Source organism: Parus major, chromosome 10 (genome assembly GCF_001522545.3).
Source record: "Parus major isolate Abel chromosome 10, Parus_major1.1, whole genome shotgun sequence".
NCBI classification, from domain to species: domain Eukaryota; kingdom Metazoa; phylum Chordata; class Aves; order Passeriformes; family Paridae; genus Parus; species Parus major.
Window position 1 is genome coordinate 232,374 of NC_031779.1, and position 23,357 is coordinate 255,730.

The window sequence follows — 23,357 nt, forward strand, 5'->3', positions numbered from 1 at the left end:
CCGGGCCGAGCCGGGCTGTCAGCGCGGGAGGCGGCGGGGCCGGCCTTTGTCTTGGGTGGGGACGGCGTGGGCCGGGGGTGGTGTGTGTGTGGGTGTGTGTCTCTGTGTGCGCAGCAGTGCCACGGGCCGGACTAGTCCCCAAGCCCGGCGGCCCCGTTCGCAGCGGGAGCCGCAGCGGGCTCATGAAACTTTCACGGTTGTTACAGCCTCGGGTCCCGCCTGGCACTGAGCCGCCCACCGGTTTAGCCCTCCGCCAGCCGCGGCTGCCCCGTGCCTCCTCCTCCGCCCTGACAGCCGCTGCGAGGCCGCCTCCCTCATCCCCTGCCTTCCCCGCGCTTCTCGGCTCCTGCCATCCCTGCCCTGCCATGGGATTCCAGGGTCAGGCAGTCTCTGCATCCCTTCCCGGAGACACCAGCCCGGCTTGAGCAGCCCTTGGCCGATATTTTCCCCTGTACGCTGTTGTTTTGCAGGATTACCAATGTGTAGTAAGGGCAACGTACGTGATAAATAATCCCCTACAGCAGGGTATTTGAACTAGATGATCATCGAGATCCCTTCCAACCCATGCCATTCTTCAATTAATTTCCTTGATGTAACTGGGGTTTCATGCTTCGCTACTGAGTGGCAATCTCAAACCTACTCCCTAGTTTGAAAGTTGCAGAGCATCTACTTGAAATCTCCAGAAGTCCCTGGAAATAGATCGCTAGCAAAAGGTTTGTGTGGAGTGAGTGCAGGATGTGGGTCCTGTGGTGCCCCTCCTTGACTTTGAAGCTTATCGGTTGCACATGGCCCTGGGATTTCACATCCTTGCCCAGGGTTTTTTTTTTGATGGCTTGGAGCCTTCTAAGTTTCCTGATTCCTGGAGAAATGTGCTATAGTGAGGTTGAGTTTACACACTGAAATACACTCATTACTCTTTAAGTCCTTCTTCTTTGCTCGTTCACTCACCTCTTCTAGTGCCTTGCAAATCTCAACCTCCGTTTTCACTGGATCCCAAGCTTGGGTTCTCAGTCCTTTGCACAAGAATGATGGAGTAAGGACAATGGTCTTTATTTTCAGCTTTCCTCACAGCTAGTTTACATGATTTCCTTTCATGTCCTTTTTCTGTTTGTTATCTGTGATCAGAGGTAAACAGTGTTAAGGCAAAAATTTAAATTTATGTTATTTAAAAATAATTTCTGTCAATAAGATACTTATTCTCTAGAATCTGGTCAAAGCTTGCTTTATTTTGAGCAAGTGTAGCTTTGTTTATGACAAGGTTAAGATGCAGTTTTGTAGAGAAATACTTGGGTAGAGACTTGTGCCCTCATGATTGCAGAGACAGTAAAATGGTGTTTTATAAGACTCAAAGATGAACACAAATGCTTCTGAAAAAGCAAGGTTTCATCCAAGAGACCAAGAGAAGGTTATTTTGAGATGCTACAGATATATGGGATTTATTTTGTCTTGCATTTTGAAACACAGATGTTTGAAGGTGTTCCAAAGTGGGAAGGGGAAGGTCAAGAGTGATTGGCAGGCTAATTTTTCTCTGTACAAAACGCAAGCATGCCAGGTTATGGAATGAAGCATCTTCCTCGTGGAAGGACTTGTATACCAGAAATTTTGGGAGCTGTGTGGTGCCTAGCTATCTTCGAGCTGGTACAAGCTTTCCCACCCAAAGGAATTGGAAATTTCAGGTCCATGCCTTTGCCAGCTACAGTAATCTGTGTTGTTTCCAAAGTCCTTATCAAGTGCTGGGGATGTGGATTGTGCGAGAATTTGGGCTTCCAAGGATTTCATGCCCAGCTGTGATTCCTTGAGGGACGTGGTTGTAAATGATTACATATCCCTCTGTGCACCTCCATATTTGTGGTTTAATTTAAGAACAAGTATAAGTTCAGCCATAACAAGCCACTTTTAAGCCAAGTAAATCTCTGCATAGTGTTTTGCAGTAGATTAACCAAAACAGCAGCTCTGGGACTTGTCTGGAGGAATGGCTGAGCTAAAGCTCAAAGACGACTGTGTCCCTGTGTTCCACTCTGAATTGATTTCTCCTGGCCTGGGAGTTGTTCCCCATTCCAGCAGCCTGGCCAGAAGGGTTGTTTGAAGAGCTTTGTTTGGTTTGAATGTGAGGCTTGACAGACTTCTAAACTGAATCATCAATAACAGCAGCCTTAAATCAGTCCCCTTTTGGGAAGCCATCAGGTGGCTTCTCTCTCTCCCTCTGCCTTGTCCCATGGTCCTCCTCCCTGCCTGCACCTCTGCTCCCAGTTCTTCCCTGGTGTCCTGGAATCCTGCTACCCCCTCAGTCTCCCTCGCTTGCTGCTGGCTTTGGCAGTGTTGTTGCAGCCCAAATCGAGTGTGGCAGGACTTACCTTGCCTGTGGATGCTCCTTGCCAAGCAGAAATTGATGCCCTGCTAGTTCTGTTGACACATTTTGGTTTTCTTCCCCTCCGCTAAGTACAGTGTGCACCAGTTCACATAAATTTGGGGTTTAAATAAAATATATTAAAAGAATGACTCATTAAATATTTGTGAAGTCTCTGTATTGTACCAACTTGAAAATATTTTGGTATCCAGTGTCCCTGACAGTAGTGAACACAAATGTTCTAGTAATTCTCTGCTGTCAGCTTTTATGCATCTCATCAGAGCTTGATTATTCCTGTTGTAGGTTGCTGTGTCGAGTGTTCCAAGTCCACACTTCCTTTCTGAAGAGCTTAGAAAGAAAGAGCTGGCTGGGAACACAATTTTTTTTCTTACAATTTGGATATAGTTCCTTATCTTTGGACGGTTTTTGCTGCACATACTAATTAAGAATTGCCCCTTTTTCAAAAAATGCTTCTTGGAGCTGTTGTATTGAAATATTTACTGAAGACTTCTATTATTTAAATTGCTTAGGGTGGGGAGTCATCTCCCTTTTCAGATCTATGTCTCTTGGGCCACCTGTTTGCCTCTGCCTTCCTTGAGGAAGGACTGCGTTCTTCAAACGTGACAGTCTGTTGAGAAATCAGCAGCGATTGCTGCCTATGAGCTCTACAAAAACCCCAGCCAAACAAAAAAACCCTCCACTAATGTACTTCAGAACCTTCTGTTGAGGCTCATGATGATGGCTAGCTTTGGATTAGTGATGCACCTGACAGGTTGGAAAGACATCCCCTGCATGAGCTTGATGTCATTTCAAAGGTTGTGCTTGTGCCAGCTGAGTTCTCAGGGATCCTGGGGTAAGGGGATGCTTGTTGCCTCTCACCATGCTGCTTGAAGCACTTCTGAGGAGCATCTCTGCCCACATCCTGGCCTTTGGGCAGCTGTGATTTTTGTCACAGATGTTGATGCACATGGGTCTTGTGAAGTTTGTCCGTGGAGGAAAAATGTACTTGACAAAGTATTTTTTGTGCTTTTAATTGTAGCTTTCATCATGGGGGACATGAAAACCCCTGACTTTGATGACCTCTTGGCTGCTTTTGACATCCCTGATCCAACTAGTCTCGATGCTAAGGAGACCATTCCATCAGCTGGGGAGGAGAGTGAGAATCACCTGAAGTCATCGGGAATGTGCATTGATGAGAATGTGTCCTTAACCCACTCTCTGCCTCCTTCTGATGCACCTGTTGTGAGTGTAATAGTGAAGAACACAAGTCGCCAGGAATCTTTTGAGGCAGAAAAGGAGGGGAATCACCTTGGAACTGGTCTGTTGCACAATGGGTTTCGTGGCTCCGATCTGCCAGCTGAGGCTCATGCTTTAGTCCACAATTATGGCAAGTTTGAGTCAACTTTTATTAATGGTGACAGCTCGAGAGGTTACTCTGATAAACTGGACGAGTCCAAGTCAGAGCCTTTGCCAACATTTAGTCAGTTTAGCCCCATTTCCAGCCCTGAACCGGAGGATACATTCAAAGAGAACAGTATTGGAGATAAACCCAAACATGCCCAAACTCCCTATTTTCCACCACCTTCAATATATGTACCAACAGGGGCTTCAGTCCTAGATCATCTTAGGAAGGTGCCAGAGCCCGAATTAAGCATGTTTGATCAGTACTGTAAGAAGGAACAGAAGATGGAAATCCACTGCCAGCCACAGAATAGGCTGGAAATGAGCAGGAGAGACCAAGAGAGAGCAGTAGAGAGGTTTGCGGAGTCAAGCAAGGACTTGTTAGATACCAACAGCTTTCTTGGAGAAGGCTTGGTGTTTGGAGACCTCCCTCACAATAATTTAGGAGATGGCAAGGGGTCTGTGCCTGAGCTGAATGTGTCTTCTTCAATACCACCTCGGCAGAGGCTAAAGCCAGCTCATTCCAAGTTGTCATCCTGTGTGGCAGCGTTAGTAGCTCTTCAGGCCAAAAAGGTTGTGTGTATTCCAAAAAGCGATCAGCCAAATTTTACCAAGGAACCTGGTCCTTTTAAAGATGGGACGAAGGGAAGTCCAAAAATGCCCAAGTCGCCAAAGAGTCCCCGAAGCCCCTTGGAGGTGGTGAGGAAGGCTAGTAAGCAGCCTGAGAGTCCTCGGAGTGTGTGCAGCGACAGCAGTGGGAAAGGCTCTCCTTCCATGGCAGCTGGCTCTCCACCAGCCATTCCCAAAGTTAGAATAAAGACTATCAAGACATCTTCCGGTGAAATTAAAAGGACTGTAACTAGGATTTTGCCAGAAAATGATGAGTTGGGCAAATCTTCAGAAGAGTCACCTGCAGAAACCTCTTCTGCCGAGGAGTTTATCAAATCTTTTCCGTCCCCTGACACTAGTGCAGTTACAGAAAGTGAGGCTGGCAAGAATTCAAGCAGAAACGGGGCTGCTGTGACTATCCAGCTGTCAAATGTTATGGGTCCTTACTCAGACAGCATGAAAATGGACATTGCAAACAGCACATGTACAGTGTCCTTATCTCCACTGCCAAACTGCGGCAACGGTGCCATAAAAGTGGGGGTCAAGAGGCAGCAGCAGGGTGCCGTGGCACAGCCATCCAACACGACCACCTCCAGCCTTCTTCCCAAAGCTGTGCACTTGGCAAATCTCAACTTGGTTCCCCACAGTGTTGCTGCTTCTGTTACAGCAAAGACATCGGCCCAGAGGCGAAACCAGCCTCAAGTGACACAGATGTCAGTGCCACTGGTGCACCAAGTGAAGAAAGCTGCTCCTGTTGTCATGGAGGCATTCCATAAAGTGCTGCACAGTGCCAATCCAGTGCCGATATATACTCCGAACCTCAGCCCCCCGCCTGACACCAGTATTAATTTACCTGCCTCTGGGTATTGTTGCCTGGAATGTGGGGACTCATTTGCCTTAGAGAAAAGCCTGACTCAACACTATAGTAGGCGGAGCGTTCACATTGAAGTCATGTGCACTCAGTGTTCAACTATGCTCCTTTTTTTTAATAAGTGTAGCTTGCTTAAACATGCACGAGATCATAAGAGCAAAGGATTTATCATGCAGTGTTCTCAGCTGCTCATGAAACCAATTTCCATAGACCAAATGTTTTTACCTCCTCCAACAAGCTCTTCAGTCTCTCCAGCTCAGTCCTCTCCTCCACTGAAGTCCAGTGCTGCTTCAGGAGGCGGGGTAGGGATTTCTGCGAACACTCAGCCAGCCTTGCCTCTCTATACGGACCCACAGAGGCTAATCCGTCATGGACTTAAGTGTTTGGAGTGTAACAAGCAGGAGCAGGATTACACTTCTTTAGCAGCTCATTACCAGAGAACCTCAGAAGATAATGAGAGACTGGTAAGTCATCATTTTAATGTTATTAGTTAAATCTCTCCAAGTTTAAAGAGATTGTCCTCAAGGGAAAAAGCAGGCATCCTGGTGGCAAATGAATCACTTTGCCTAAAAAAGTGTTTATGGGGAGGATTTGGAATGCACATGGCACGTGAAGAGATGTTTAGTGTTATTTGCTTGTCTTCTTTCTACCATTTGCCAGTAAAAAAAGCATAGTAAGGAGAGTATGGAGAGCCTCGAGTATCGAAGAAAGGTGATGGAGATGAAAGATTGCTTGGATGAGGCATGCAGAAAAGCTGTAGGGGAGAATCAGCAGAGTGTTACCTGAAACAGGTTTTTGTGCTGTAAGCATGGCTGGAGAAGATCTGGCACAGTTTAATGTTGCCTTTCCTGAAGCTGGTGCCAGAACCTTCTTTCTAACATGTTGTGCATTGGGTGTTATTGTTGCTGTCGGTGTGTTCAGCTGTGTGTTGGACAGGCCTGCTGTGGTACCTGGGCTGAAAGGCTGGTTCTGGCTACTTTTGCCCTTTGGGTGCTACAGGGTGAGTGGGTGCCGTGATGGCATAGCAGGGTTCAAGAGTCTTGTTAGTGGCTTCCTGCCTTCCTCCTGCTCAGGTCTCCACCACTTTTATGGACCTGGCTGGAGTCCCCTGAAGTTAAACTCCAGTTTAGGTTTCTCCTGATGAGGAGAAGATGGTTGTTGTTGTTTACTAGGACCATACACTTTGTTTATGGCTTCTATTTTGGAAGACACGGTCAGTCTTGTTTAAGTGTTGACCAACCTGCAGCTGAAGAGGAGGAGGACTCCTTTTTCCTTATCTCTTTGGATGAGGTGAAAGCTTTCCAGGTTTGTGTGGCTGCCAGCAGAGCTGGCTCCCAAAGCAAGGGCTGCAAAAACCAGGATTCCATGCCATCATTTGGGAGGATGACCACATCTCTGCTGTGGCTGCCAGAGCACCTGCGCTCTCCAGAGCCTTCCTGTGCTACTTGAATGGCTTGGAGGAGTATTGAGGTTGCTGTGGTCCCCTTTAGATTCTTTGCTATCTTAAATTCATCGGCCACCAAAAAAATAGGTTATGGCTGAATGGTTTTGATGTCATAAAAAATGGTGAGGCCAAAAGGGATCAGTGTGGCCATGGAATCAGGTTTCTTGCCTGAGGCAGGCCAGTGAGCACTGCGCTCTGTCAACACCTGAACTTATTTTTCAACTACAATGCTTTTTTAGGAAATGTCAGCAGTCTGGCATTAAAACTTCCAGGAGAAGGGATGCAGTGAGTGCTCCAAAGTGAGGTAAAATGTTAATCAGTGGCATTAAAAATGTACTTCCTATTTCTGTTCTGCGGGATTATCTATTCAAGAGCTCCTTAAAGAGGAAAAGAATGCGTGATAGTAAGTATTTTTAGCTTGTAATCAAATAATTTATTCTGTAACTTAATCAAGAATAGTTTACGCCTCTCACTTCAAGTAGTTCTGCTATATGTGAGATTATTTTTGTGGTATTTTTCTGAAGAGAAGCACTGGAAAAAGAGGCTACTTTTGAGCTTCTGAAACCAGTTCCTCCCTGTTAGATCTTTGCATACTTGGAGTCCACAGGATGCATGCACTGCTCTGGGAGTCCTTTTCTGCTGTATCTGCTGTCCTCCAGGCTGCTGGGTGGTGCTCTTTGTTGTTCCCAGAACATGTTTCAATAAAGTTGTTACATTTCTAAAGGAAATAAGCATTTGTGCCCCATGCCTATAATTGTGTGTCTGAATTAGCAGTAGCTGATGGAAATAGTCCCACTGCCTTTTACCAGAGCCCAGGTGTTTGGTGTCACTGGGCTGAGGTAAAAGGATGGGCAAAATTCAGTGGTTTCATAGGGGTCCCTGATTCTCTGAGCTGTCCAAGGGAAAAGGTATGGATGACCTTCATGTCGTGTGTCCTATGTGGATAATGAAGTGTAGCTCCCAGCAGTATCAAGGTCTGAGAAGCTGAAGGTTTTGCATATAGGCTATTAATAATGTAAGACTATTAATACTCATGCTGTGAGAAGGTTGTAGGTGAAGCTGTTGAAATATGTGTCATAAACTCCTGGAATGGGAGAACATGGCCACCCCTTTCTGAGACATTACCCTGACTCTGTGTTAATTCCTTGGGTTGTTCTTTCTGTTTTGGTCATAAAAAAGAAGTATTGGTATAAGCAGGAGAGGATCAAGTGACTGATTTTGCAAACGCTTTCTTATGTGGTAGAAGTGGTTAAAATCTCTGGTTTCCATCTGCAGAGTTGTGCCAGGACACTTGTTTTTTGGTGCAGTGGTAGAACTTGGGTGTAGAGAAATTCTTCCCTGTGATGGGGTGAGGCCCTGGCATGGGCTGCCTAGAGAAGCTGTGGCTGCCCCATCTCCATAAATGTTCAAGGTAAGGTTGGATGGGGCTTGGAGCAATCTGGTGTAGTGGAAGGTGTCCCTGCCCATGGCAGGGGTGGAACGAGATGGTTCTTCAAGGTCCTTCCAACCCAAACCAGTTTGGGATTCTCTGATTCTCTGAAATTGCGTTGCTGAGGAAGGCATTGATGTAACACCTGTGGTGAACATATTTAAGCTCCTCAGTGGTGGTTCAAAACAGCTATGTCCACTGGGCAGAAGGTGTTCATTTACACACTGGTACATCTAATTAAAACCACAGTCCACACCAGTTGTCATGCTTGATCCACAGCACGCTGCAAGTGGGAAGATCTGTCAGGATACAGGAGTAGTATTAATTGTTGTGGGCAAACCTGGCTATGAACTATATCCCTAGATTTCAAGAGCCTAATTATCTAGAGTTTTGTCATAATTTCATGCATTTTGAACAAAAACGGTGTATTTCTTCCCCCATACCTTATGTCTATCTCACTGTGTTGAAATGCTGGTTTAGAAGTGGTAGTATGGGGTGCGATTGACTTTCTTAAAGACAGCAGAAAAACTGCACTCTCATAATTTGAAATTTTTTTGTATTTTTTAATTTCTTACTCAGTCTCAGAATTCAGGCACAACTCTTTGCCATGCCTTACTGAGAAACTAGGAAGTACTCATGCTTTCCACATAAAGACATGGCTTGATTTATGCTTTCTGAGGAGCTTCAAGAAGCAGCAGGGCAGGTCCCCTTTGTATTATGACCAAGAGATCTTAATCTGTGACTATTCAGATGCTTGGTACCAGATTGTCCCTAGAAAAAGAGGATGCTTGGAAAGGATAGATGGATGTATAATGGAAAGAGCAACTTCACCTGAAGGAAAATGGTAAAAGCAATTTATCCGCAGCACCTGTGTTTGTACTAGAAGGTGGAGACCTGTGGAAAATAAGCCAAGTGATTTTTGATCTGTGTTCTTGGAAGCTTTTCTGTTAATGACACCAAATCTGGATGCACATCCAGTGTGACAGTAACTTGCAAAACCAAATGGGCTTTAAAGTGCTCAGTTATGGTGCTTCTAACTCAAAAACTGTTTTGGACGTGGCTTTGGTGTGGCACCTTGCTAAGAAGGGAAGGGCTGGTCCAGTGGGGTTGGTGGAAAAAAGAAATGGCAGGAAAGAGACTTATTTTTAGTATGATGTTTTCAGTTACCTAGAAGGTGAAGGACAAGCACCCTGTGATAAGAGGCAGGAATGATTGGATTGGATAGGGGGAAGAGCCTAAGCTGGCTCTGCTCCATCAGAAAACTTACCCTGTGTTGATACTTAAGACTCTTCACTTTAATTGGAATTTCTTATCATAACTTTGTGAATTACTCTGACATTTTCAGGTTTCCCAGAGCTGCTTGAAAGGGGATTGGTTGGGTTTTCTCTTTCTTCCAGATGATGGCTTGGGAAATACCTGGTGTTACATTCCTCCATGGCAGTGGGTAAATCCCACGTAAATAGGACAGATAACGGGTAAATTACTTTCCTAGATGTGGCCACATGGCTGTGTCACAGTTCTGTTGCAGGAAGGAAGAAAGATAGGGATGAGGTCTGGGCAGCAGGGAAAGGAGGAGATTTGGATCAAGTGGGAGGAAGAGAGGGGGATGATGATGTGGTTGAGAAGGTGCTGTGGTTTTCTAGAGGAAAGACCTTTAAAAAAACATTGGAGAGCTTGACCTTAACGTTGTATTTTTAAACATGTACATGATTGAAGTTGCTCAGAGTACAGCAGGGTTTATTTTGGTACAGAATATGTGTAGGATGAAGGCAATTCCAGCTGAATACCATGGTGGGATGGGATCTCCATGGCTTGCAGGGAGGATGCAGGCCTGAATAAACCACTTCAAAAACACAAAGAACTGGATTTATTAGATGTGTGTTTTGAAGGGATCATCTTAATTGGTCAGAGTGACTTTGCCTTTTTTTTGGCAACTAGTCAGGCCAATTCTACAATTTTTACAAGCTTGTGAGTCAGGTTGCTCAGTGGGACCTGTGTACTGCTTTTCCATCACAGAACTGTCAGAAGGAAGCAATATGGGAATTTGAATAGCTGGTAGGCTGGATTTGTTCAAACCAGAAGCTGTGCTCCATTTAGCCATTATACTTGTCCAGGTAACTTCAGGTCTGTTTGGTCTGATACAGTGGTGTGTTCTAGAGCAAGATTTCTGGGGGGTGAGGTGGGGAAGGATATTTAAATAGGTGTAGTTTATGCCAAATTAATCTTGATTTTTGGAATAGAGAAATGAGTTTATTCTCATCTCCTTGATGTTCAATGAGATGGTTGTTTGAGTACGGCCTGAAGAATGGATATACTCGAGAGGCTGGATTTTGAGGTTGGGAGCACAATCAGGTTAACTCCCAGAAATAATTGCAGCTGGGATCAGGTTTTTATGATATCTCTTGAGGGATGGTTTTGGGTATCTGTGGAGTTAATATTTGTGTTAAGGAGACCTTGGAGGATGACTGTGTTAAAAAATTTGCTGAATCAAACGAAGTAAGAATTCATGAAAAGTGGGGAGTATTTTACAGGAGGATCTAGATGATCTTGAAGACTGAGTAGGAATGGTATGAAAAGCAATCAAAGGCAGCATTTTTGGTCTTGGGAAGTCTTTGAACAACTGAGGTGGCACAACTGTGCAGGATGTCAATCTGCAGCACCAGTCAGGGCTGTGGTAATGCTCCCTCTTGCTAGAAATAACCAAGCTGGAGAAGAGTGTGTTTTGTTTATCAGGATAGACTGGAATAAGTGAGGAAACAATGACCAGAAATAGAAATATGATCTCTTAAGGGGAAATTAAAACCCCTTTATGAGTTTAGCTTGGAAAAGGCCTGGTAAATGAGGGTGGGTCTCCTTCAGCACTGAAGCAGACAAAGGATTAAGGTGAGCTTAGTAGTACTTTTTTCCCCCACCAGAAATAAAATCTGCCCACAAGAAGTGCTTCCTGTACTCACAGGAATTGCTCTGGGCAATCTGTCAGCATCAGACAGTTTTCAGGGCTCAAATTACAGGAGAGGAACAAAGCCCATGCAGCTCCTGGTTCCTGCATTTAGGATGTGCTTTTCATTACAGTGTCCTCTGTATCCACACTCACCCTGTATCTGGTGTGATCTCAATAGAAATTAGCTTTTAAATTTAGGGGCAATGATGATGCAAGAACAGACTGACATAGATTTACATAGAAAATCAGAGGACAATCTGTAATCATCATGGCAATGAATTCTGGAAGAGCTTTGCAGCAGAAGTAACGGAACAAAAGATGCAAACTGGTTCTGAGACAGAGCTTATTTGTCTTCTTGGCAAAGACAGACCAGTGCACAATAACATGTGCAAGAATTAAAAGTACTTCCTGACCCTCTCAGGCATAGTTGTCCATCTACTGGTAACCAGAGATGTTTAATCCTTTTTTTCTTTTCCTTTCTTATTTGACTTGACCACCCAGATTCCACCAAGGTAGCTAATAACTCAAATAAAGTACAAAATATAAACTTGGGATGTCTGAATTTTCTTGAACCTTTTGTTCTCCTTACTTTTTTTCATGTTCTTTTCTCTTTTTTTTTGTCCAGTTAGAATTTTTCAGTGAGTTGTGACGTGTCCTGTTTATGTACCACCTACATGAGTAATTTAAAAGCAATTTTATTGCTGCCTTTTCTTTTTCTTCTTCCATCCCCTTCTTAAATCAATGCTTTATAATTTATTGGATAAAACTTGCCAGGAGCTAGTAGAACCACATGCTGCTCTGATAATTTCCCAGCAGCAAAAAAAGAAAGGCAGCAGCTGTATTTTTCCTTTTTTTCTCTTCCTTCCCCCCTCCAAGTTCATGTTTTAATTTAGAAAACAAGAGGGTTGAAAATGAGCAAAAAATTCCCTTGGCCCCGTAAAGCAGTTTTCTCCCTGTCCCAAACCAAGAGTGATTAATGCAGTCCTTAGGTACTAGCGAGGATGGATTTTGTTTTCTATGGAGATTTTCCCTGTGGATTTTGTAGAAGCAGAGGGATGGAAGATGTTGCGATGAAAGCATATTGAGGAGATGGAGCTCCAGGCAGGGATTGCCAGGAGTGAAGACAAAGTGTCAGGATAGCAGAGCCTGCACCCAAGGCCAAACCAGAGCATCAGGATGAAGAGGAGAGGCTGGTGAGGAAGAAAAATCAGGGTGCTGCTCCATGATCTACTTAAATCAGTGTATGATCTATTGCCATGAGGCAACAATCCCACCCTCTCCTCCTTCCCCACCCATGCCTGGCCCTGGTGGTCCTGCAGCCCCCAGAGGACTGAGAACAGCTGGAGGGAAGAGGATAAGGAGCAGGGCTGTGAACTGGGGACTGGGACATGGCTGAGAGTGAGGAGGAGGGGACAGCTGGAGACAGGGGCATTGTCCTGGATAGGATGGAAATGGGTCTGAAAGCTGGTACTAAAAGGAAGAGTCTTGCTCCTGCATTCTTCTTCCAGCTGGGCACCTATGATGCTGCCCCAGGCAACCTGGAGTTGTGACTGGAGAGCTCTGTGGGTGACAAGCAGGGGAATGAGAGCCCAGGTAGTGGTGATAGTCTGCTCAATCCTACTTTGAGGAGAAGGTGCCCTCTGAAGGGTCTAATGCAGCTGCAAACACCACAGGCAATAAACACAACCTCCAATCCAGGGAAGCCATGGCTGCTGCATCCTTGAAATTGATTTGGGTCAGATTGGACAGGGCTTGGAGCAACCTGCTCTAGTGGGAAGTCTCCCTGCCCATGGCAGGGGGTGCAATGAAGTGAGCTTCAAGGCCCCATTCAACCCAGACCATTCTATGTTCTGTGATCTGTCTGCAGGACTCTGGTTGTGTTGGCATTACAGGAAAGAGATGTATTGCATGGCTGGAGTGTTGTAATGGAGGGACACGGGCTCTCTGGGAAGGACAGGCCAGGAAGACAAGAAATTGGGGTGCAAGGTGAGAAGAAAAAGGCAGAGCTGGGAGGCTGCAAGGAATCAACCCTGCAAGGTGGAGGAAAGAGCAGAGGCCTTTAACGTCACCATTGTAAGAAAAGAGAAGGAATGTGTCTTCTGTAGCCTATGGGGTCACAGTGGTGACTTGAAAGTGTGGATGTGAAAATTTATTTAATCCACTACATGATTTAATCCACTACATGATCACTACGTGATCATTTTAGCAAGTGGGAGTTCAGATTTCTAGTTGGAACCAAGTGCCCACTCAGCCTTCCTCCTCACACTCTTCCCCTGCTCCATCATGGCGTCCTTCCCATTGGAGACAGTCTGTCATGAACAATCTCATCGTGAGTCCTTTCCACAGGCTGCAGTTCTTCAGGATCTGCTCTGGCACGAGGACTGCATCCTTTCCATGGGGTGCAGTCCTTCAGGAGCAGGCTGGCAGAGCATGAGTCTCACAGGGAGTGACAGGTTCTGGCAGAAAACCAGCAAGGGCTCCCTGCATGGACTGCAGGATCCTTCAAGGCACATGGCTATGCTCCTCCATGGGCTAGAGGGGGACAACCTGCGTCACCATGGATTCATCACGGTCTGCAGGGGAACCTGCTCTGGCATCTGGGCTCTTTCTCTCACATCTTCTCACTTCTCTTCCCAGCTGCTGCACAGCATCTTTTACCTTTTCCTAATCTCTTATCCCAGAGGTGCTGCTCGAGGGCTGTCTGAGCCAGTGACAGGTCCATCACAGAACTCCGTCTGACATGGGGGCAGCTTTTGGTGTCTTCTCACAAAGGCCGCCCCTGCAGCCCCTCCCAAGTAAAACCTTGTCACGTAAACCTGGTACAGTGGGTCAAAAGAAAAGATGTGGAAACTGAAATTCCAGCTGAGATGATAAAGAGAGAAGAGCTACAGATTTTGCAGATTCAGAAGTAAGCTGATTTGATGCAATGTTGTCTAAGATCTGTGATGCTAGTAGATTTTTCCATTGCAATTCCTCTTTGTTTCTCTAAGCTGTCAAGTTTCTAGATTTACACCAATGCTTTAAACCAGGGATTTTTCCATATACAAAAAATGCATTTTGTGTTTATTTAACAACCTTAGTTTCCAGAGATAAATTTTTATTGGAGTGCCTTACTGAAGTTTAAGTATCCTGGTGTGTTGTGATTGAGATGTGTGTAGGAGATGGTCTTGGTGCAGGCCTGAGGAGAACGCTGGATTTGGGCGGGTTGAAGAGTTAGTGAGGTGCAAGGACACAAATACAAAAGGTTGATGGGAGGAGGTGGGATACAACAATGATGCTGAGGATGAATTGATGTGAGGGGGGAGTGAGCTGAAGGTAGAAGAGAGAATGGATGGGAGAAGTTTGGGATGTCTTGTGATCATGTCCTTTGGCTGAAGGTCAGGAGGCTCCCTCAGTAGCATTGGCTCCTAAGGCTGACAAAATAGGCAACTATAATCTAAGGAAATAACAATAGTTGTGCTTGGATATGGTTAATTAGGATAAAACCTCTACATTGGGGTTCTAGGTTTTTCTTCTTCAAATGAATCATCTTGAGCTTCTGTTAAGGGGTGTTTTTCATCCATGAATTGAACATGCCAATGCAATGATGTGTGTTCATTTAGAGAGAACCTGGGCAGGAGCACAGTTCAGTTATCACAGCGACAGCAGATTCAGTTCTCTGCCCGCTGCTTCTCCTCACATTGGTAAAACATTGTGTAGCAGTGCTGTAACCTGGATGGTTGAAACAAGCCCTCCAGGCATCTGGAGCTTGACTGCAGTGTGGCCCACAAGCAGTCATCCAGAGGGATGCGGGAAGGGGAGCACGAGGGGCAGAGATGAAGGATCTGTGCTCCCAGAGCCAGCACCTGGCACTGCTACAGTCAGAGCATCCCTGCTGAGGGGTACAGGCTGCTGGGCATTGACCCCACCCAGGCAGTAAAGGAGAGCTACTGAGAAGTTAAAGGTTAACTTTTCAGCAGTAATTGGTCGCTTTTTTTTTTTTTATAGCAAGAGGATCCTGGTAATTTCTGTTTGTGATCCCTTGGCTGCCCCTGCAGCTCTGCCTGAAGCAAAAAAATTACAGCTTGCAAAATGTTGTAGTTGGGAAGAACTGAGGCTTTTGGGCACCACTGGTAGGGGAGTTTTGGTGTGAATATGTTAGGGGCAAGCATTAACAGTCTGCAAATGCAATTTCTGTTCCCCTATGACTGTTTAACTTTGAGTCCTTAGTATTTTTTTTATTACTATATTTTTGAGATAATTTGGCTTGTGAATCTTTTTCCTAGCCCTGGTTCCATGCCATAGGGTTGCTGTCTAAGTGTTTTTAACTGAAGTTCTATGATGATCATGTCAAGGTTGTCTGGGGACAGCTCTTAAGTAGATGTGGACTTCATCACCATCACTTGGGAACAGCAAAGAGAATAAAACAGCTGGAATGTTTCTTTGCTATGCCAATTCCCTTTCCACAGGCATTGCCCAGGGTAAAACTGTGTGTTTTAATTATAAATTACCTGATTTGCAAACACCTCTGTGGCTGCAGGGTTGGGTTTAACAGACAGACTTTTTTTGAGAAGTATATTTTTTCAATCTGCACTGTATCTCAGTGACTATTTAATTTTTTTCCCCTTTTGAAGAAGCTAATAAGTAAAAATGGGCATCAGCTCAAGTATTCCAAAATGGCTGAGCTTCTGAGCATTTTTCTGTGTGTGAATGTGACTTGTGGAAGAAAAGCCCAAATGAAATGTGGCAGGCAAACCAGAATTAAAGAAAATTTGTAATAAATAACTCTTGATTAAAGCGAAGGCTATGGGAGTATATGAAAAACACAGACATTACACAACTCAGTCCTGTCCTGGTAACATGTTTTAGAAATAACTGACTAATGAATGTCTCAAATTGCTGCCAGACTTCTTTGAAAAGTCATGGAAAACTAGGAGAGAGATAAAAATGTGACATCTGGAACCAAGTTATAATTTCTCATATGAAGCAGAAGAGTTGCTAAATGAAGAAGCAGTCCATGCAGTGAGTGTGGGGAGTCCAGCGTGGCCACATTGGCTCCTGACAAGTGCAGCAGCTCCTGCTGCAAAGGGGATGAACAGAGCCTCCTGTAACCCTCCTGGGCAGGATGGCTGGCCTCGTGTCTCCTGCAGGTGTTGGGAAAAGGATAAGTGTGAGCAGGAAGATACCAGTTTTGGTTTTTATTCTCTTGCTGGAACCTTCCTCAGCTGTAGTAATGTTCCTTGTTTGGTTCATTTTATTACCCTTAGCCCTGCATGTTCTTTTTGTTGCTAGCCCTCATGGTCAGCCCTTACCTGTAACATGCTGAGTTACTGGGTGTTGATAATCAATCTTTGCTGTATAACTTTCCCAGATACTTTGAGGTTATTTTGAAGAGCCCAAATGCCAAGAGAACTTCATGGGGACCTTGCTCTATCAAAGGACTATTTATTCTTTTCTTCTAACCACTTACTTACCCAAGTAAACTCCTTCTCTTATGTCATGGTACCATAGTTTCCTCAAAATCCTGTAGTGACAGATGTTGTTAAGCTGTTGGGGAAATGCAGCTCAGGTCTTCCTTCCCCATGTGGCTGTTGCTCTGGAGAGCCCAGATTGTTCCATGTGGCCAGGAGGGAGAAGCTGCATTGACTTTTCCCAAGTCTAGAGGTAATGCTGCTTAAGGATGAGAGTTTCCTTGTTCTTACTCATTTATCCTTGTGTGTATCATCTCTCTCTTTGTCTATTTACTGCCCAATGTCTTGACTCCTCCACAAGACAATTTGAATTTGGAAGCTTGGGCTGGTTTATGTCCCCCATGGTGTGTGGTGTCAGTGAATCCTTCCAGCTCCTTCTGTGGTGTCTGCAGGAGCAATGAATTAATTTAGCCTTATCCTCACTGAATCTTGTTTTTTTTTTCCTGTGTCATGTGTCCACACTTTCTGTCAGGCTTTCTGCCAGGCCTCAAGTAGATAACCACAATTTTGGTGCCTTTTACTCACAGTCCCCAAACTTTTTGGCTGTATGTTAGCATGGTTTTGGTCCTTTCACATAACGCAGGAGGTGAGGGGAGCTGGCTGCTCCTCTGACATCCCCAGGCAGCAGTGCCCAGGAGCTCAGCAAATACTGAGTGGGTTGGGCATATTTTAGATCCAGTACACGAACACACAAAGCGGTGAAAATTCAGGTTTTCACCATGTGCTGATTGATTTTGGGAGCAGCGGGTATGACAAGCGGGGGAGGAAGAGGTGAGCCTCAAACTGACTTAAAATCAAAACTAAATTGGCTTTGACAAGGCAGGATCTGAAGAGAGTGTTTCTGACTGAGTTACTAGGGCAAAGGTGCTTTCAGCTTGTGGTTGTGCTGACTCTGCCTTACATACTAGTTGAGATCACAGCGAGAAGAGTCCCATTTTAACAATGCCAGGGAGATAAATGTTCCATTGCAAATCTCAAGCCACTTAGAAAAAAATGTCTTAACCACAATAAAACCGCTTTTACTTATTACTTACTGCTCTTATTTGCTACTAATTTATTGCTTATTACTTACTTCTTGTAGCTCTTACTTGGGGATTTGAGAGTGCATTGGAGAATTAAAGGTGCTGCTCAGCTCCTTGCACAGAGATCTTGGGGGCTTTTCTATTTCTCATTTTCCCGTTCTCATGGCCCATTTGCACTGTTTTTATTGGCTGAAATTAGGGGACTTCTGCAGCATTTGAAATGCTCTTGAGTTTCCTTTAATTCCCTATTTGTGTGTACACGGGGGTCCTACCACGTGGTTTTTCCACTCATTTCTCTCCTTCCTGGAGAAACCATTTCCCCTCTAAACTTAAGTTGCAACATAGATCATGTCTGAAGCTTGTAGTGTATTTGGCAATTTCTGCAGTTTTCACTTTTGAGTGAAAAAGTTTTCTGCCTAATTTTTTATTCCCTTCCACCCCTTGAACCTTTCAGGTTTGTCATAGCTTTGCATTTTATTGTACGTGATGCTTTCTTTTACCTGCAGGGGTTTTCATGGTTCCCTGATGGATGTTATGTAGTGGAGCATCACAGAGGTGCTGCATGAAATAGCAGTGATACAGAAAAGGGAGTTGGCCATTAATTTTATTCTAATTTTTTATCAGATTTAGAGGCTTCTGTCCCATGTTTCTACCCTGGCTGCCAACAGTGAAGTCCACAGAAATTATTTAGTTATATTACTTGATTTGATAATCCATAATTAGCTGTGTGCTGTGGTTCATTCTTAAATTAGAGGAGTGATTTTGCATGGGATTATAAATGTCAGAGGACAGTTTTTGCTCCTGGAGAGCTCAGAGTGGGCTGGGATCTGCTCTGGCTATACCCTGCTCAGGCATCCAGTGATGTGCATCCTACAGAGGATGAGTAGCTGCTCCTGGGCTTTGAAGGAGTACAGAGTCAAGACACCTGTGAAAGGGAGCAGAGATTTGACAGCTGTTGAAAATGGAATGATACATTCACATAAAAACTTTACATGTCAAGTAAATGATGCTTCTTACAAAGAGATTTTGATAGTAAGCATGTGTGTAAAAATGGATTTCATTAAGAATGAAACAGGGAGAGAAAGAGGCTTTGCATTATTTCTAGTCATCAGGAAGTTTCTGTAAGGGAAACACATAGTTTTTGGTCTTGGAAAGTTCAAATTTCATCTGATACAAAGAAATTTTGCAAGAGACACAGCAGTGGTTTTGATGGGGAAGGTAAACACTGCCTCCAGCAGCAGGTGTTTGGAGTCAGGCTATAATTTTCCTCCTTTCTTGTGATGTTTTGGTGTGGGGTGGGTGCTTGTTGAGAAAAGTTCTCTCCTTCTCAAGTCAGGAAATGAAAATGCTGAACATTCAGAACATCATCAGAGCTAAGAGGTGAAAGAGTTTGCTTTCTTTTTTTAGGGGGAAAAAAGGAAATAAACCATATAAGATGTGGTTTAAATATGGTACTTTTATTTGGAATGGTTAACTGTGGAAGATGTTGGGAAAAGATGACAAGGACACCAGTTAAAGAGCTTTGTGGAGTTGATGCTGCTGCTAGAGGAATATGCCTGTGCTTCACCTTTAAGGGTGAATTTGGGGGGGGGGAAAAAACCCCAAGGAGAGAATAACTAACTAATGTAAGCTTTCTCCATCAGACGTGTCAAGTGTGCCAGATGATGCTGCCCAACCAGTGCAGTTACTGTGCCCACCAGAGGATCCACGCTCACAAGTCCCCGTACTGCTGCCCCGAGTGTGGAGCCGTGTGCCGCTCCGCCTACTTCCAGACCCACGTCAAGGAGAACTGCCTGCACTACTCCCGCAAGGTTGGCTTCAGGTGTGTGCAGCTCCCTGGGAAGCTGGGATTTACACCTGTGCAGTTTGGTTGTGCTTCTGAGGCTGTGCTGTCCCTGTCCTGGAGCTCCCTCACAGTTTGTTTTGTGTGCCTTCTCACTGGTGGAGCAGTAGATGCACACACACACACACACACACACACACACAGAGGAAAAGGTCCTTGACTTAGGATAAACACAACTTAGCAAAAACCAAAACATCGGTGTCCAAAACACAGCACTGTCACAGCTACTGAGAAGAAATTAACTCTGTTCCATCTGAAACCAGAACACCCATCCCTGGAAGTGTTCAAGGCCAGGTTGAACAGGGCTTGGGAGCAACCTGGTATCATGGAATGTGTTATTGCCAATGGCAGGGAGTGGATGGGATGAGTTTTAAAGTCCCTTTCAACCCAAAACATTCTGTGACTGTGAACTGTGTCTTACTTACAGCAGAAATGAAAGTGGATGTAGCTGGAGCCTGGCATGGTTTTCTGCATGACAAAACACATTTGAAATGGGAAATAATTACTAACTGGGTTTAAGAGAGGTTTCTGGGAGCCAGACATTATTTTGTGGTGTCTTTGAGCTGAAAAGCTCTTGTATTGAATTCGTGTTGCAGCTGTATGTCTTGGGATTGATGCTTACAGCAAAAAGATTGCAGATCTTAATCCTGTAAATCTCCTTAAGGCTTGAATTTATATTTATGTCAGTTGTAAGGGGCTGAGGATGTGTGCCTTTATGAGAAGGGCATAGATTATTTCCTTCTATTCCCCTGCAACTCTCCAAACATTTCTCATGGGCTGACACAGGTGGAGAAGGCTCCTAAGGTTCTGGATGTGGTACACTATCTTTTCTCCACCTAAACTGCTTGCTCTGATAAGACATTACTTTTCCCTATAAGCCTTCCCTCCTTGGCATGTTTAGATCACCCCAGCTGCAGCACAGCTCTTAACACATGATGATTTGCTTGGGAGATGAGACTTTTGAGTTTCCTTGAAGTTCTGTTTTTTCTCTTGGTTGCCATTAAATACCCTGAGATTTCAGACAAACATGGAAATTTCTGCTCTTGGAGATGTTCTTTTAAGATGTCTGCAAATTCAGGAAGCTCTGCTGTGTAGTTTGGTCTGAATCACACTGAGGTTTTCCAGGGGTTTTTATTTCAACCGTGAAGACAAGAGGCACATAACAAACTGATTCTGAGTTTAATTATATACAGATAAGGTTTTTTAATGTGGGATCTGATTTGAGGAGACCCAGCCCACAACAAAGAATTAATTCCATCACATATTAAATGGCTGTGACATTGGGGCTGTTTGAAAACGAGTTAATCTGGGAAGGAGGAAAGCTGGAGGAAACAAATGTTTTCCCTGAGATGGAAAAATGGAAATGGAGGAGATGTCAGAAAATTAACTTGGGTTTGGTGCAGTTCTTGGGACTTGAGTGGCACCTGGGAATCCAGCAATGAGAGCTTCCATCTGTCTACAGATGTTGTTAGCAGATACCTACTCTCTATGCAAGGGACATGAATGAAGATCCAAACGAAGACAAAGTTACAAATTACAATTATGGATTTTTTTAGCTTTACCCAGCTTCTCTAAAAGCTGAATTTCTTTAATTTCTCCTCTAATTCACATCTACTGAAGCTCATCTGTGAAAGCTGAGTCTAGTAGACAGGTCAAGATCTGGCTGTGCCATCTTGTTATCCTGCCTGTCTGCTGCAGGGCTGATGCCACTGGTATTGTTGAAAACAGAAGAGATAAATTTTGGTTGCAGGACCATATCTAGATAATCTGTGGCATCTGCCCTGTAGTCACAGAGTGACTTCACTTTTCTTTCACATTTCTTACTTGTAGAGCTGAAAAGCTGAGGAATTCTTTAAATTCCTCCAAGGATCAGCTTGACTTTCACTGCTTCTCTTTATGTCCCTGTTTTTCTTGAATTACTGGAGCACAGGTTTGGTTTTGGTTTTGTGATAAGTCCTTATTCTGTCTCCTTTTCTGCCTGTACCCCTATGCTTTAACTTAAATTTGGGGTATGGTTGTTTTATTTGGAATTGAGTCATAGCTAGTGATTGCACTGAAAATGATAATGGTCTTCTACAGTTAAAAATGAAACTCAACAAGATTGTCCTTAATTCTCCTTTCTTCTTGGCTCTAAATGTCACCTTCCCTGCTTTTTCCAAGCCCCTTCCAGCTGTCCACACTGATTTGGGACTCATTTTCCTGCTTGGTGCCCATTTGGAGAGTTGAAGGGCTGGAAGGTGATGGTGTAGGAAGCATTCCAAGGGTTAAGACAACATCTTGTAGCTGTTATCTCCTCTCACAGACTTCTAGCCAACCCTTCTTGCCCTGAGGGATCCAAAGCTGCTGGGGATGATAGCAGGATTTGCAATTTGCAGGAATTACATGACAAGCCCCTTGACATCCTCCATCCACTTTGTTCAGCTAATTAGTTTATCAGACCTTGTCCTTCTGGCACTGGGGTTCTTAATTACAATGTGGCTGTTGTTTAGACTTCCATTTCCTGTAAATTAAATTATCCTGTGATCGTTTGACCCTGAGTAAGTGCTTGTTTCATTCCTTATTCTTAATGAAGTAGTTCCTAAAATCAAACATCAGGGAGAACCATCTCTTTTTAGTCCAGGGAGTATTTGTGGAGGAAGTCCGTTGGATATTCATGGATGTTCCAGCCGTTCCTTACTGCCAGGATTAGTATTTGTTCTTCCATTTAAACTTTGGAGATTTATTCTTCCATAATAATGTGGTTCCTGGTGTTACTGTACTAGAAAGTCTCTCTCCCCCTGTCTCACGTGGTTGAGGATCAGGCTTGAAGGCAGAACTCCCCCAGCAGAATGTCTTCATGCTTCCCCAAAGGTGACACCAGCTTCTGTCACTGCTTCTCTCACTCTCTTCTTTAAGACAACATCAATTCTGTGTTTTCTTAAAAGTGTGGTGGAGAGGGTTTGGCTCCTTCAGGCTGGCTTCTGCCTAATGATCTTTTGAAGTGCAACTTCAAAGCTTGGGCTTGTTTCCTAAACGCTGTTGGGAGGCTGGTTTGGAGGGAAGGATATTCCAGCAGCTTGTTTGTTTTTGATATGGGCTTGGAGTTGTTCCAGTGCACGATAGCTGGGGTCCATCTGTGCCAGCAGTGCTGTGGCTGCGCTGAGCACATGGCCTCAAACAGTGCTGGGGGCAGACACAGCCATCAGGAAAAGGAGGGAAGTGAAGGGAGAAGCTGTTTATAAAGTGAGGAGGTTATCCCTTGTGCAGCTCTCACATCCCACCAATACAATAGCCCTTGCCTTACCAGGCTGGGCTCCTCTGCTCTAACATCTGTACATGCAGAGCTGGCTTAAGCAAACTTCCACTGGTGTCATTTTGATGGAATGACAGGAATTGTCTTTTGGGAGAGGCTGTTGTGGTCCCAGATCAGCAGAGGTGCACCTATGGGATGGCAAACCCTGCACTCCAGGCAGGTGAGGACAGGTGGCTGCATCCTCACATGCCCTTGTAAGTTGGAGCGTGGCATCTCAGAGTACAGCAGGCAGATCTGGGGAGGAGTGTTAAAGATAAATGAAGTAAAGGCTGCTGGTTGTTGCCATCTTGTGGGAATATTAGGCAAGACCTGCCACAGGTGTGTGTCTGGAGAAGAAGCAGGCTGAGAACAGTGGGGTGGCCCTGCTCTCCTCTTGGCCTTGCTTTCAGCTGCTGAGAAGAATGCTTTTCTGCTTCTCCCTCTCTCTTCCCTAAGCACACAGCCGGCTGGAATTGGTTTGGACAGGTACAGGGCTAGCATTCTGTTGAGCCACATCATTATTCTTTTTTGAGTTGTTTTAGTCTCTGAAGGTTTATTTTATAGATCTTCTTTGCTTGTTGCTACCATTTAGCTGTGAGTTCTGCCCAGAATTCCTGCGTCATATTCCTTCTTGACTCTTCTACATTAATATGGAAGAGACTGAACTGCTTGAATCAAGGACTCACCACAGCCTAGTCCTTCCATCTGTGCTGTTCCATGGGTGTGATG

At 44.6% G+C, this 23,357-nt stretch overlaps 1 protein-coding gene across 3 annotated transcripts in view; it reads left to right on the forward strand.

Annotated features, from left to right (window-relative positions):
* The first annotated feature begins 3,357 nt into the window (after nucleotides 1-3,357).
* ZNF592 (zinc finger protein 592) overlaps nucleotides 3,358-23,357 on the forward strand; it is a 33,091-nt gene continuing 13,091 nt past the window's right edge. For 2 of the 3 annotated variants that reach the window (XM_015638845.3, XM_015638844.1), the window contains exons 1-2: nucleotides 3,395-5,692; nucleotides 19,158-19,336. In XM_015638845.3, coding sequence (XP_015494331.1) covers nucleotides 3,395-5,692; nucleotides 19,158-19,336 — 2,477 coding nt within the window. Of the gene's footprint in view, nucleotides 5,693-19,157; nucleotides 19,337-23,357 lie in introns of all 3 variants that reach the window. The other variant, XM_015638843.2, reaches the window with a different exon arrangement.